We start from the raw sequence: 15,539 nt of genomic DNA on the forward strand, positions 1-15,539 counted from the left end.
ATTTTTTAAAGACCATTTAAAAACATTAAAACAAAAAAAAAACCATCAAAAGACCATTAAAAGCGGAGCGGTGGTGGCGCACGCCTTTAATCCCAGCACTTGGGAGGCAGAGGCAGCCTGGTCTACAGAGTGAGTTCCAGGACAGCCAGGGCTATACAGAGAAACCCTGTCTCGAACCCTCCCCCCACCCCCCTAAAAAAAATTAAAAACAATTAGAATGCCTTCAAAATCAACAAGAAATTATTGCTGCGTAAACTAGACTATATAATCTTCTTAGCCTTTCAGCCAAAACCAAATAGATTTATCTTCACATCTCACAGCCCATGTCTTCACATCTCATGAAAACGGGGATATACTAGTTAAGTAGAGCTGGGTCAGCTTTTTGAATTCTATGTTTTGTCATTTTGTTGAGTACAGAACTTTGTATTTAGATAGAGCATATGACATATTACTCCTAAGTACTTAACCATGTGAGTCAGTGAATTGAGACACATGAATATTGTCAGTTTTTAGTTTTGTAGTTGGCCTTGTGATTGTAAAGATTAGCACTGGTGGAGACCACTGGGCAGCTCTGTTAGTCATGTGATGTGGTAGGAACGTGCTGTATGAGGACAATTTTGGCTGACAGGATGGCTCATTGGATGGAGATGCTAGTTGCCAAGCCTGAGGACTGAAGTTTAGTTTCTGGACCCCGTATAACAAGGAGAGCACCAGTTCTAAAAAGTTGTCTTCAGATCTCCACATAGGTTTATACGTGCAACACATAAACATGATAAATAAATGTAACCAAAATTAAAGAACTAAAATTGTAGTTATTTTGTGGATGAAGTCACCAAAAGTTGAAAAAATAGAGACAATTCTTGTTTTTTGTGGGATTGAGATTATATTAATTTAATCTTGAATTATGCTTTTGTTGTGAATCCAGTTAATTTTCTCTCCCTCTGCCCCTTACCTTTTAGGCCCCTTCACAGATGTAGTCACTACAAATCTTAAATTGCAAAATCCATCGGACAGAAAAGTGTGTTTCAAAGTGAAGACTACAGCACCTCGCCGGTACTGTGTGCGGCCCAACAGTGGGATTATTGACCCCGGGTCAATTGTGACTGTTTCAGGTAGCAGTTCATGTCCTAGACTTTTACAGTTTTGAATATTGACATTTCATGATTGTTGTATTTGATGTTTAGTGGTTTTGTCTGTTTATTGGCTTCAGTTTTTGTTTAAACGTGTTCCTTGGGTACCTTGTTTTTTCTGAAACTTTCATACTCTCAGCTTGTGTGTGGGTGTATGATTAATTATTGTCGATTTGAAACTTCATCTATTCTATATTTCCATAGCTTTCTACCATAGTCTGTTCTTATTACTTTATCTTTGAAAGGCACTGTTTGGTGATTAAATCATGTTCTGTGCATCTACAGAAATGTTTTGCTTTAAAAAATGTATGCCTGTTTTGGGTCTACTTAAAATCAGATGAATTTTTATTCCTTTCAGTGTAAATGGCAATAGTATCTTGTCTCTTGTGTACAGCAGTTCCTTCCACACACATCACATACCATGTAACAACTTTCGGGAGAACCTCTCTGCACTCCAGAGACTTTATTACTCTTTTCTTTTTAAAAAAATAATAGTTCTCAGCTCCTGTTAATTATAAAGGGAGCAGGAAAAACAAATGGATTATGTCATTACAGATCATGGAGTTAGAAATACATGTATTAAAATCCTTGGTGACCTCTGATAATACTCCTTAAATTTTAAGATAACCACAGCTTTTATTTTCAAGCTTATAGAATATTAAAATAGCAAGTTATTTAAGGCTCAGTGGGACTATTTAGAAGTAGAACCTGACTGTAACTGTATCTCATTTACATTCTTAGTAATTACTGATTTATTGTTTATGATCTCATCTTGGATTTATGTAACATGTTTAGCATGCCAGTTGAACTCCTGGAGCCTGAAAACTTGGTACAGGCTACTCAGGTCTAGAGGTATAAAAGTGAATGCTATTGGGATCTGGGAATAAAGTTTAAATACCAAGGAGTTATGATTTCCTTTGTTTTCTTAAAATTAGATTTGAACAAGTGAACACACTTTGAGTAATTGTTTAAAATCTAATTTAAAAATGAGTTATATTAGAAGTGTCTCAGTTATCTAAATTAAAATCAACACAATATGAATTTAATAATAATTGAAAGTTACAAAGTTGCTTGTGCATCTTGAGAATAATACATTTGAGTTTTTGAACCCATCTTGATAGTCATTAAATTTGTGTGTTAGTGTGACAGTAATAAGTAGGACGTAAACTGTAGATGATAATGTGCTCTCTTTTTTTATTTAGTAATGCTACAGCCCTTTGACTATGATCCAAATGAAAAGAGTAAACATAAGTTCATGGTACAGACAATTTTTGCTCCACCAAACATTTCAGATATGGAAGCTGTGGTAAGTGGAGAAGTTGTACAGAAATTATTTTTGGAGATGTAGTGTTTAAACTTTGTTTTGTTTAGCTCTCAACAATCCCGATTTCCTTGCCCAAAAATTAATATCAGAAAAAAAATTAAAATTTAAACAATTAAAAAGGCTTGTTTTGATTTTTCTTTTTTCAAGACATGATTCTGTCTGTTCTAAAACTTAGATAGACCAGGCTGGCTTTGAACCTATAGAGATCCTCTTGCCTCTGCTTCTTTCATTGTTGAGATTGAAGGCACGCACCACCCACCATGCCTGAAAATTCCTTAGAAACCATTTAGAAATGCTAAAGTGAAGAAGAAAGTTGTGTGCCTTGCTGATGTTGTAATACTTTTCATTACATTCTTGTTTTATTGTGGTGTCAGAGGACAGCTTGGTGGGGGGCGGGGCCTTCTATTCTGCCACACAGTGTGGTTCTTAGGATGGAACTCAGGCCACCAATGTGGCAGTGATGCCTTTCCCTGCTTAGTCTTCTCATGGACTCAGTGTCATTGTAGCTTTAATTGATGGTGATGTTAGGTCTGCAGTTTCCTAAAGGTCCAGAGATGCTGGTACATGATTGTAGGCTATTTGCAGTCAACTACAGCCAGCATCCCAGCTGAGTTAATTCCTTAGCAGTTTTCTAAGCTTCACACTCAGGCCTCAGTTATCCCTTCAGGTGATAACTGTTTGCCACAATGCTCTCTCTTTTCTCATCTTTGGATTTTTGTGGGTTTTGGTTTTTTATTTTTTTTATTTATCTTTTTATTTTTATTTACTAAATTTCTGGGAATGCTCTCAAATTTTGACAACTGAAATTATGTCTTTTTTTTTTTTTTTAAGGAATAAGATACACATACATAAATACAACTATAAAAATTAGAACTTTTTGGGTAACGATCAACATTCTTGGAATAAAATATATTAATTTGTTTTTTTTATTTTTAGTGGAAAGAGGCAAAACCTGATGAATTAATGGATTCTAAATTGAGATGTGTATTTGAAATGCCGAATGAAAATGATAAGCTGGTAAGTAAGAACTATCAGATAATTGATTATCAGCCTTTGATTTTGGACTTGGTATGGCTGGTCGTTTTATGAGACTTAAGTTTTAAAAACCTTGATAATGCTATTTCCATTTTATGATATTTTGTTTGCCTAAGAAAAATCAAATACTACATTAGGTCTGAATTTCAGTGCAGGAAGAATTTCTGGGAACGCCCTCAAGTTTTGACAACTGAAATCATGTCTCTTTTTTTAAAGAATAAGACACATACATAAATACAATTATAAAAATTAGAACTTCTTTTTGGGTAACTATATCAACATTCTTGGAATAAAATATATAATTTACAGGGATAAGTTTTTTTCCCCCAGTTTAGCCTTTGCTAAATATTTTGCATATTTTTGTTTTTTGATCAAAATCAATTTTATTTTTTAGTAAATAGTTGTTTCTTGATTAGCATTAAGCAACTACAATTTTGGTGGGAAGGGGGCTGAAGGATAGGCCTGTGGTCTATATAGTGGGTATAGTCATCTTATCTCAGTTATCTTTCTGGTTTGTAAATTAAAAAAAAATTTTAAGGAACTTTATTTTATGCATATGGTTGCTTTGCCTTCATATATGTCTCTGTATGTCTGGTACCCTTGGAGACCAGATAGGGCATAGGTTTCTCTGGAACAGGAGTTATAGATTCTTTTGAATTGCCTTGGGTGGGTGTTGGCCATGGAACTCCAGGCTTTATGAAAGAATAGCCATCTCTTCAAACCCAAGGATTTTGTATTCCTTCTATAGTTTGTAGAAGGAACTATAAAACATTTTGTGTGGATTGAAATATATAAAATAACGTGGGTAATTATAATTGGTATAATTTGGTTATTTAGTCTGATAGGAATCTTGCTTTGATCTGGTAACTTGTTTGCTCTATTCAGAAGTAAACTTTTATATTTCTTAATAAGAAAGCTGAAATAAAAATGCCCTTAAATGTTAGTTAGGTGTTGACCAATAACTCACTAAGTTTTCAACACATCCTTTTAAAGTGAATCTGAGTCATAATTGCCAGGAGTAAAAAGTGTAGTGTTTATACTTTTATATATTAATTGCCCTTTTCTTTTGTGTTGGCTCCAAAGATATTAGTAGCCTCCATTGCTTTTTGTATTTAACACAAAAAATAATGTTTATCTGGATTGACATTACTGTAAAAATCATTTTGGGATGTTATTTCAATAATAATAGTTGTTTTTGCTATTACTACTACTACTACTACTACTACTACTACTACTACTGTTGGTTTTTGAGACAGGGTTTTTCTGTGTAACCCTGGGTGTCTTGGAACTTTGTAGATCAGGCTGGCCTCAAATTCATATCTGCATTGCCTCTGTCCTAATTGCTGGGATTACCACCAGGCTTAATTACTACATTATCATTTTTAGATTGGTTTACTAGAAGGCCTTTCAAGTTGGTTCTTAGCACTTTACACAAGTAGTCATTAGTGACCTTTAGTTTTTAACTTTTTTATTATATATATTAGTTATACACGATAGATTTCATTGTCATATTTTCATATATGTACATAGTCTATTTTGATTATGTTCATCCCCCAATGCCCTTTTTTTCCCTTCTGCCCACTCATGAATTCCTTTCCTTTTTCTGACTGCTATTTAGATGCTTTTTTGATTAAGGCTGTCACAGGAGAATTGTTCTGTTTTGTTTATATGGCTTTGTTCACCTCACTAGTGACAATGAGATACCTCTCTCCATCAGCAGTAAGAAAGTATGAATCTGTGGGATGGGGCAGGGCTCCATGAGCTCTGCCTCCTTCACGACAGGGTTTGTGGAGCTCCTGTGTAGATAGTCGCAGCTGCTTTAAGTTAAAGAGTGCCACATCGTGTCCTGTTGGGAAATCAGAGCTGTACATGTGCTTCCCTTCTTAAAGCATTTACATTGTTTCAGTTTTCATTTTTTTTTTTTTTTCCTGGAGCTGTGGAGGGAATGCTGTCTGTGTCTTGTTTATGGATTGACATGTGACAGTCATACTATCAGTATGTTGACCAGTTAGGAGTCTCTGCAGTTAGTACTTAAGAACTTCCTTAAAAAAATTATTTAAGTGTATGCATATGTTGCTTTCATGTTTGTCTGTGTACTATGTGTGTACTTTGGTACCCACAGAGTCCAGAAGAGGGGAATTGGAGTTACAGGTAGTTGTGAGCTACCACGGGGTGCTGGGGCTCTAACCCGAATATATAGGAAGAACAGCAGTGTTCTTAACCTCTGAGCCAGCTCTTCAACTTTCTTAATGTAATATGGCCAGGATTTTTCTAGACTCAGACTTAAATCATTTCTTAAACACTGGAAGTAGGGCATTGGCTGCTCATGTCTATAATCCCAGTACTTTGGAAGCAGGAGAATTGTTCTGAGTTCCATGTTAGCTTGTACTACAGAGCAGTTAGGCTTTCTCTTATAAAAGCAAACAAAACTATGGGTTCTTTTAGTCAGAGAAGGCATTTCATGTTGGCAGTGTGGGCATTAGATTGACAATGACTTTTAAGACCATGTAATAGTAGGTCCTTTTGTAGACCTCCTGAAGTACTGTTTTGACATCAGTATAGAAATAGTTTGAAACTGTCATGGTCCTTGCTGCTAAATTTTTGTTTAGTTTTGTTTTGAATACAGGGTCTGTCTCTGTCCCAGGATAACTCACTGTATGCATAGGCTATTCTCAAATTTGTGGCAGTTTTCCTATCTTGGCATCATGAGTGTTTGTATTTCAGGAGTTAGCCCTTATGATAGATAGTTGGTAGACATTTTTAAATATTTAGAATTTCCATTTCAAGATTCACATATAAGATGAGACATGGTTGGGATGTAGCTTAGTGGGTAGGAGGCAGGTTTAGCATAGATGACTGTAGCACCTAAGCTTGTGTGGTGGAGGCACACTGGCCTCTAATCCCAGCTACTCCAGAGGTGGAAACTGGAGGACAGTTAACTTTTGGAATATTCTGAAAATTTACTTTTGGAAATACAGTTCTCTCTTTGAGCTCATTTTGGTACTGGTTCTCACCTGCCGAGTCTGTGAGAAATCTATGTAGAGTTTCATCTTTTTTCTAATTAATTTTACCTTTAATTCCACATTGTAAACTAATTGCCAGAATTAGTCTCATTAATTACCATCATTAATAACTATCACTTTGAATAGTTACTGGGGTTTTATGTACAGTTATTTGAGAGTTATGAGGTGTTTTTTTTTTTTGATATATTAGAAAAATTACTGAAAGCATTTCATAATGGCTATTGCAGCTCTTGGTACTTTGTTTTTCAGCATGACAAAGACGAGTCTAGGTGAGCTTGATTTACTGTTTGTTAGTTTACCTCACTCACATCCTTACTCTTCTGCTCTACTTTGTTTTCTGGTACCCCCAAAGAAATAATGAGGCATTTCATTTAAATATCCTGTTACACTGCACTTGCTGGAGAATCTTGATCTTTCTTGGTATGCTATTTGTTGTTTTGTATTCATGGTTTCTGGAAGCAGTGAGAGGAAACATGTGATTTCTTAGAGTTTTAGTAGGAAGACACTATACAATGTTTGAAGTTTTGAGATCATGTCACAAGGTAACAAGCTGCCTATTTAAAAAGTATAGTGTTTTGAGTTCATGTTTTTGTTTTTATGAAGTTATTTTTAAAAATAATTCTGTTGTGTTTGAACTAACATTAGAGCAGGAAACCCAGGAAGTTTAAATTTAGTTAAAAAGGAGACGCTTAATTTTTTTCTAGACTGCAAAAATAAAATAGTACAGTTGTTGAGTATAGTCATATGCATTGTATGTATATAGACACTAGTGCCAGGTGTAGGTGATTGCCTAGGTACAAGAGTTTACTGAGAATGCTGATCACTGGAGAGTTTTTCAGGTACTTAGCATATAATGTTGACTCTTTCATAAAGTTCTATAAACTTTAGTTCCTTTCAGTTATTGTTTGCTTTAGATTACAAAATACTCAGTGTCCAGTTACTGGTGGCTTTTAGTTTATTTTGTTTGTTTTTTTGAGGCAGGGCCTCTTATATAATTCTGGCTGTCCTGGAGCTCCCTATGATAGAGCAGACTGGCCTTGAACTCACTGAGTTCTGCCTCTGCCTTTCTGGTGCTGGTATTAAAGGTGTGTGCCACCATACCTGATTTAGTTACTACTGGTAGTGTTTTTTAAGGATGGAATGAAACTTTTTGATAACCTATTCAGTAGGAATTCTTGTATGAACTTAATATGAATTCAGTATGAACTGCTTGACATTTTTAGATGAATAAATATAATATACTTACCTTACTGACCTCTACATAACATCTGATAGTAACATTTTCTGCAAAAACTAATTTGCTTTGATGACCGACAATGGGGCTGATTGGCCCAGGGGTTCAAGAACCTTTTAATAATAACCTTTTGATAATTTTATATTTCAAAATACATGCTATTTTTATTGAAACAGAATAGGAGGGTGTCTGTCTATTTGGTGCCGAACTTTTTGGGTTGTTAATTTTTAACTATTAAGAGAATTTGAAAGGTAAGTAGAGAACTGTGAAATTATAGTAGGCTAGCCAGAATATTTTATTAATCTTTGAGATTTTTACTTTGACTTGGCGTGTTTGAGGGTTAACAGGTTCCTGAGTATAAAAGAGGCATACATATATCATTACCATTTTTTAACCTTAATGAGAAAATGTTAAGTGTTATCAAAGGTAAAAGAATATGAAATTGAATATTTTTCAGGTAATAACATGAATTAGGTTGTGGTTTTTTGTTTGTTTGTTTGTTTGTTTGTTTTTGTTTTTTTGCCATAGAGTTAGAGGTAGAAGTAAGTATTCTTTAGGGCAGTATGAACTTTGCATACATTTAATTAATATACACATTTTATAAATGAAGGTATGCACTTAGGACATACCTAATTTTGTGAATAAATATTTATGAAAAGCTAGTTCAGAAATGTTTTTTTTTTCTTTGACATTCTGATTCTGATGCGTTATTTTTATAGAACAAGTTATCAATATTTTACAGGCTTAAGCTATTTTTTTTGTAATCATTCCCAGTATACAGGAGAAATCAGTTTGGTATGAATCTGAGAATATTTTTCCCATGCTACCTCAGGGTAAAACTCCACCAGGGATTGCTTCAACTGCCACTTCAATGAGCAGCATCAGCAATACAGTTGCAACACCTGCCAGTTATCACATGAAGAATGATCCCAGGGAACTAAAAGAGGTGAAGCAGGTTTGTCATAGGAGCTAACAGAAGTAGGAGTCTACTAGTGTTAGTAAGTTAATGTAGATACCTATGCAGATAAGTAATATTGGGTATATTAATAAATAGTTAGAATTAATTGTTTTTGAGACAGGGTCTCACATAGCCCAGATTGGCCTCAGCTTAGAATATAGCCAAGGATGACCTTGAATTCTTTATTCCTTCCTGCCTGCCCTTGCAAATGCTGAGACTTGGTTCTATGCTGGGGATAGACCCAGGGCTTTCTTTATGCAAGCACTCTGCTGAGCTTCTCCAGCCACAGGATTAAAGTGTTAAACTGTATTTAAAATTACAAGTAGAATTGAAAAGTCCACATACTATTCTGTTCTAAAACAGTAAGCAGCAGAATCACAGTGTTGAGCTGGACCTGAGTGTGAACAGAATTGAGTTGATGTTTTTCCTGTGAAGGAGATTTAGAGAACAAATGCTGAAAACTGAATTTGAATCTTATGTGAATTAGCATTGCAGATACATAGTAAGTAGTAAAGGTGACAAGCACTGCTTTTCCACAAGCATCTCTGCTTGTAGGAAAGAAAAATAAAATTGTTTATTTTGTTGTCAAATTAAATGTTATAACTGTCATTGTTAACTTGTAATGCCCTGGGTTCTAAAAAATGTGACTAGAAACGAGGCCATAATTTAACTATGCATATACACACACACACACACACACTTGGATAATAATAAGGTTAGTGTAACTGAGCTTGTTGGTGGAATGGGTTCTGTATAATTTTTTTTAGAATTTATTACTTACTGGAAAGTTTCAAAATGTTATAATTAATAGTTAAGTGTTACAGATTTTTCAGACTTTGACTTGGCTTAGAAGAGGGTATACATACTAACAAAGGTTTAAAATTTTTTTAATTTTATTTTATCTGTGTAGGTGTTTATGTATACCACATGTGCCTTGTACCAGTGGAGGTCAAAAGAGGGCATTAGATCCCCTGGAACCAGAGTTAACAGATAGCTGTGAGTTGCGATGGAGGTGCTGGGAATCATACTAGTGATAAGAATGCCCTTTCCTTGGAGCTTCACCACATGTCTTCTAGAAGAGCAGCCAGTATTCTTCATCAATGTACTATCTCTAGCTCCTAATAACGCTTTAAAATTTCATTTTTAAAATTTCAATTCATAGATTAAGACTTGAATTCTGACAGTGTAGACATAGTTTTTGCCTTTAGCTGTACACCATCTTAATGTACCCTTTATTCACAATAGTGATAAGAATCCTTTAGCCCACCAGGCAGTGGTGGCGCATGCCTTTAATCCCAGCACTTGGGAAGCAGAGGCAGACAGATTTTTGAGTTCGAGGCCAGCCTGGTCTACAGAGTAAGTTCCAGAACAGCCAGGGCTACACAGAGAAACCCTGTCTTGAAAAACCAAAAAAAAAAAAAAAAAAAAAAAAAAGCCTTTAGCCTCGATGCAGGTATTTGCTCTGCCATAGGGTTCACTTTTCCTTTCTGTGTCTAGTTCCTCACTTCTTGCTATTTGCCTCCTACAGAGTTACTGAGAGTGAAATCCTTATGGGACTACTGCAGTTAAACAAAAGAGTATAAAATAGTGGAAAGTGTGTAACATACTGGCTTGTCCTGACACCCTGCTGTAGCTTACTGTAGCTTGAGGTGTTAAAGCATGGTGTTATTCTTGTTGGTAAGAATCACAGCATGTTGAATCTGTTTATTTGGTTGATCCGTGGTACTAAGAACAGTTTCTTCTTTTTGGATCAATCTGAAGTAACTTTAAAAAGAGTAAGCTGGCTTCCTGCAGGCAAACTCACTAATGGAGGTTCCATCAGAAGTATTTATATAGTCACCTATTTAGTGTTCCCACAGAAGACTCTGCTCTCCCTCTTGATGTCCAGCTAAGCCAGGTGGTTTGTTTGTTTATATATTAAAGATCCATAAGTTAGATTTTTTTCCTTTGCATTTGCTATGCATTGAGAATGCACTACAAATTCCAAATAGTAGCTGCCCATCAGACTTCTAACAAGTGAAAGAACAAGTTGAGTGATTTTGATAGTCCTAGAATGGAATATTTAATGAAATGTTGTGCCACTTTAATATAAAGCAGAACGCACACCCGTGTAGTTAGTTACATGAATGCTGGCTTTTATATTTTGTAGTCCTGGGTGATTGAACCAAGGGCCTTAAACATTGTATAAAATGCATATGAAAAGATTCAGGATAATAGGAATAGCAGTTTGTAGTTTGGTTAATGATACAGCAAGAATGGTATATATATATATATATATATATATATATATATATATATATATATATATATATATATATATATATATAGTGTCTTTGTAGTCCTGGTTGTACTATGTAGACCAGGCTGGCCTTGAATTCACAGAGATCCTCCTATCTCTGGCACACCCAGCATATGTTTTTTTTTAAGAATTTAATTTTTTTATTTTAAAATCATTAACATTTATTAGCTTCATATAGTTTTGTAGTCAACATGGGGCTAACACTGATTTTTCTCTCAGTTTTTTGCTCCTGTACTGGAGGTTCAGCCTAGGACCTTCTGCATGTGAGACAGATGTTCTGTTTAGGACTTTCTTCATTCTTAAGCGAAATATGAGGACTCTGTTTGCCTGTTGTTAAGTGTTCACTCTATACAGATGAAGGTGACATGTCTTTTTCGTTTTCTTTTTTTTTTTTTAATCAAGTTTAATTGTGCATGATGGGATTTGAAAAATCAGTTTGAAGTGAATTTAATTATTGTCAAGGAAAAAAAACTAGAAAATATTGTTAGCAAAATATGAAAAAGGTTTTTCTTTTAGAGATGGGTTTGATTGGGCATTGGAGAGATTATGATAAAGAACAAGTGAAGTCAGCAAGAGAAACTCAGAACAAAGCAGCTCTTTAACTTTTGAGTTATGTACCCTTCTCAGCTGTGAAACTTGAAAGTGGGAAAATTTGCTCGCAGGTCAAACAAGTAGCTAAGTGTTCTGCATTAGAACAGCTTGTTTATAAAGTACTGGCCCAGGCGTCTTTAGGAGAACTTGATTATGGCATACAGTTGGAGGGTACTGGGAGCATGGGCTGCATCTCAGGCAGGAAGCTGTGATGAGTGCTGTTGCTCACCTCCTTTTCCTTTTATTCTATTCGGGACCTACTCACATCAGGGTGGCTTGTCCCACTTAATACAGAGTTTTCAGTTGGGCAGCGGTGGCGCATGCCTTTAATTACAGCACTTACTCGGGAGGCAGAGGCAGGCGGATTTCTGAGGATAGCCAGGGCTACACAGAGAAACCCTGTCTTGAAAAACCAAAAAAGGGTTTCCAGACGTGGCCAGAGGTTTGCTTATAGTCCTAGATGATTCTTGATCTGTCTGGTTGACAGTATTTGGCTGCCAGAATGGTTATGTACAACCTCTAATCTTGGTATAAACAACTACTTTGGGATGTCATAAAATTTACTTTTAATATCTTGATTAACAGTTATTACCAGGATTAGCCTGCCTTTTTTATTTTTCTTTTTTTGGTTGTCAATAGCAAACCCAAGGACTCCTGCTTGCTATCAAATGTTATATTGACTTAACCTCCCAAGCCTTCTAAAAAATTTTAACAATTAAAAATCTAAATTGAAAAGGATGACTTTATATTGATGCTGTTACTACTGTATGTGGTGGCATCATGGTGTTGGACTTTAAGTTTATTGAAACAGTTTAGATCACAGGCTTAGAACATAATGTTGGTGTTGTCACAGGTGTCCCAAGTGCTTCTGGTGTTGATAAAAAGAATTTGGACTTTACAGTTTTGAAAGTTGTCTTAACCTACCATGTAAAATAGAACACCACAATGAATCACACTAATTGGAAGTCTTAACAGTTTGAATAATCATCTCTGTTTAAGACCACATTTATTGGAATGATTATGAGGTTGTTCTGTACTTTCCAATTCCTAAAACCTCATTTGACTGTAGAATCAGAGCATTAACAATTTAGCATATTTCCCTCGACTGACTGTTCTTGGCCAAATAGTGTGTCTAGGGATAAATAATAAAGAGAAATGACTCTTCTTCCATTTGAAATTCTTTGCTTTTGAAATTTTGGAGTAAAGAATGTAAAAGATGAGTTATTACAATACCTTTTAAGTGTTATGTTAAGGTAAGTGTCAAGGGTGTGGGAGTTGAGGAAATGGACTGCTGATTTTGATTAACTGCTGGTATTTATTGACATGCTCCACTGAAAATTGTCTACAGATGATCATATTTAGTACTTAGATCTTAATAATTAGTTGAAACGTGTCATATTTTCATGACATTTTAAAAGAAAGATGTAGAACTTAGATTTTTATTAGTTAAAAATGCATAATTTTTTTGGTTAAAGATTCTTAATATCTTTGAAATACAGAATGATATGGAACCTAGCAAAGCTGTTCCACTGAATGCATCCAAACAAGATGGACCCTTGCCAAAACCACATAGTGTTTCGCTCAATGATACCGAAACAAGGAAACTGATGGAAGAGTGCAAGCGACTTCAGGGAGAAATGATGAAGCTCTCAGAAGAAAACCGACACCTGAGAGTAAGTTTTCTGGGTTGAAAATGAGGTAATTGGAATGAAGGTATAAAGATTGTGTTAGTATCTTAGCATCTTGTTGCTGATCATTTTATATTTAACTCTTTTGATTGTTCTTATTACTTGGAACTAATTAGTGTTAAGATTAAAGAACCGAAGTTTCTGAAAGTCTAGTAATGGAAATAAGATGGTCAGATATATTTTAGTTAGTGTTAAGATATTTTGGGGGGAGGGGGCTTGAGAGATGGCTCAGCAGTTAAGAGCACTGACTGCTCTTCCAGAGGTCCTGAGTTCAATTCCCAGCAACCACTTGGTGGCTCACAACCATCTGTAAGGGGATCTGATGCCCTCTTCTGGTGTGTCTGAAGACAGCTACAGTGTACTCATATACATGAAATAAATAAATCTTTTTTTAAAGTGTGTGTGTATTTTGACATTTGATATGATTATATTCCTGATAAACTCATTGGAAAGTGAAGATATCCCAATTTGAAAATGCACCCAGTACACACACCTTTCGAATGTCCTAGCCTAGCTCAACACATTAAGCGCTGCTAATTATAATTAGCACCAGAGTGCTGGGCATCTTCTGAGAGGATCACAGCACACATCACTAGGCTGGGGAAGATAAGAATTCAGAAGACAGCTGATAATAATGTGTATCACTTCACACTCCTAATATCAAAAAACAGTAAATTAAACCATAATGAAGATGCCGAGTAAGTGGTTGAGGAATGGTGTGAGAATAAAATAGTTTATATTGAGGTAGTAAAAATTCTCTAGTTTTAGTTTTAAAAGTCATGTTATTGAGGTGTAATTTGCATCACATGAATACACGGATTTTGATTGTTTGGCAGATTTATAGAATTATTCAGCTGTCACTTTAATCCAGTTTTACATTTTTTCCTAATTCCACAGGTTCCCAAGATAGATGGGAATTTATTCTTGCTCCTAATCCTAGCCATACACATCTACTGAACTCCTTTATGAACTTTAAGCTCCGCCATTCACCTGTGCTTGCTGTTGTTTAAAAATCTTTGTATTTTGTGTGTTTCCCCCAGGATGAAGGCCTAAGGCTCAGAAAGGTAGCACATTCGGATAAACCTGGATCCACTTCAGCCGTGTCCTTCAGAGATAATGTCACCAGTCCTCTTCCTTCTCTTCTGGTTGTAATTGCAGCCATTTTCATTGGATTCTTTCTAGGGAAATTCATCTTGTAGAGTGAAGCATGCAGAGTGCTGTTTCTTTTTTTTCCTCTCGACCAGAAAAAGATTTGTTTACCTACCATTTCATTGGTAGTATGGCCCGTGGTGACCATGGCCCACGGTGACCATTTTTTTGTGTGTACAGCGTCATATAGGCTTTGCCTTTAATGATCTCTTACGGTTAGAAAACACAATAAAAACAAACTGTTCGGCTACTGGACAAATTGTACATTATCAGATCATCACTAGCAGATGTCAGTTGCACATTCAGTCCTTTATGAAATTCATAAATAAAGAATTGTTCTTTCTTTGTGGTTTTAATAAGAGTTCAAGAATTGTTCAGTCTTGTAAATGTTATTTTAATAATCCCTTTAAATTTTATCTGTTGCTGTTACCTCTTGAAATATGATTTATTTAGATTGCTAATCCCACTCATTCAGGAAATGCCAAGAGGTTTTCTGTGGGGGAAATGGTGCCTCTTACTGTGTAAATTTTCTCCTTTACCTTTGCTAATATCATGGCAGAATTTTTTCTTATCCCTTGTGAGGCAGTTTGTTGACTGAGTTTTTCATCCTTACAATCCTGTCCCATGGTATTTAACATAAAAAAAAAAAATAAAACTGTTAACAGATTCTTGCTCGATAGCTTGTTTGTGTCTGTCATGTCATTTGTGCTGGGCTGTAGTGGGGTGACTCTGCAGTGGACTTTATTGATTTATTTCTGTGTTTTCTTTGATTTGGTTTGGGTTTTTTTTTTTTTTTTTTTTTTTTTTTTTTTTTTTTGGGTTTTTTTTTTTGGGTTTTTTTTTTTTGAGACAGGGTTTCTCTGGCTGTCCTGATACTCACTCAGTAGACCAGACTGGCCTTGAACTCAGAAATCCACCTGCCTCTGCCTCCCAAGTGCTGGGATTAAAGGTGTGCGCCATCACCGCCTGGCTGGTTTGGTTTTTCAAGATAGGGCTTCTCTGTAGCCTTAGCTGTCCTGGAACTCAGTCTGTAGACCAAGCTGGCCTTGAAGATACCCGCCTGCCTCTGCCTTCTGAGTGCTAGGATTAAAGGTGAATTTAAAGTCTT

At 35.6% G+C, this 15,539-nt stretch overlaps 1 protein-coding gene across 3 annotated transcripts in view; it reads left to right on the forward strand.

Moving 5' to 3' along the window:
- The window catches only part of Vapa (VAMP associated protein A), a 34,596-nt gene extending 19,486 nt beyond the window's left edge, over positions 1-15,110 (forward strand). The window contains exons 2-7 of one of the 3 annotated variants that reach the window (XM_034484253.3): positions 960-1,112; positions 2,333-2,436; positions 3,391-3,471; positions 8,579-8,701; positions 13,094-13,267; positions 14,323-15,110. In XM_034484253.3, the coding sequence (XP_034340144.1) occupies positions 960-1,112; positions 2,333-2,436; positions 3,391-3,471; positions 8,579-8,701; positions 13,094-13,267; positions 14,323-14,481 (794 nt within the window). In that variant the 3' untranslated portion in view covers positions 14,482-15,110. The remainder of the gene's footprint in view (positions 1-959; positions 1,113-2,332; positions 2,437-3,390; positions 3,472-8,578; positions 8,702-13,093; positions 13,268-14,322) is intronic. The other 2 variants (XM_034484254.3, XM_034484256.3) reach the window with 2 other exon arrangements.
- The last annotated feature ends 429 nt before the right edge of the window (positions 15,111-15,539 follow it).

This window comes from Arvicanthis niloticus, chromosome 21 (assembly GCF_011762505.2).
Source record: "Arvicanthis niloticus isolate mArvNil1 chromosome 21, mArvNil1.pat.X, whole genome shotgun sequence".
NCBI classification, from domain to species: domain Eukaryota; kingdom Metazoa; phylum Chordata; class Mammalia; order Rodentia; family Muridae; genus Arvicanthis; species Arvicanthis niloticus.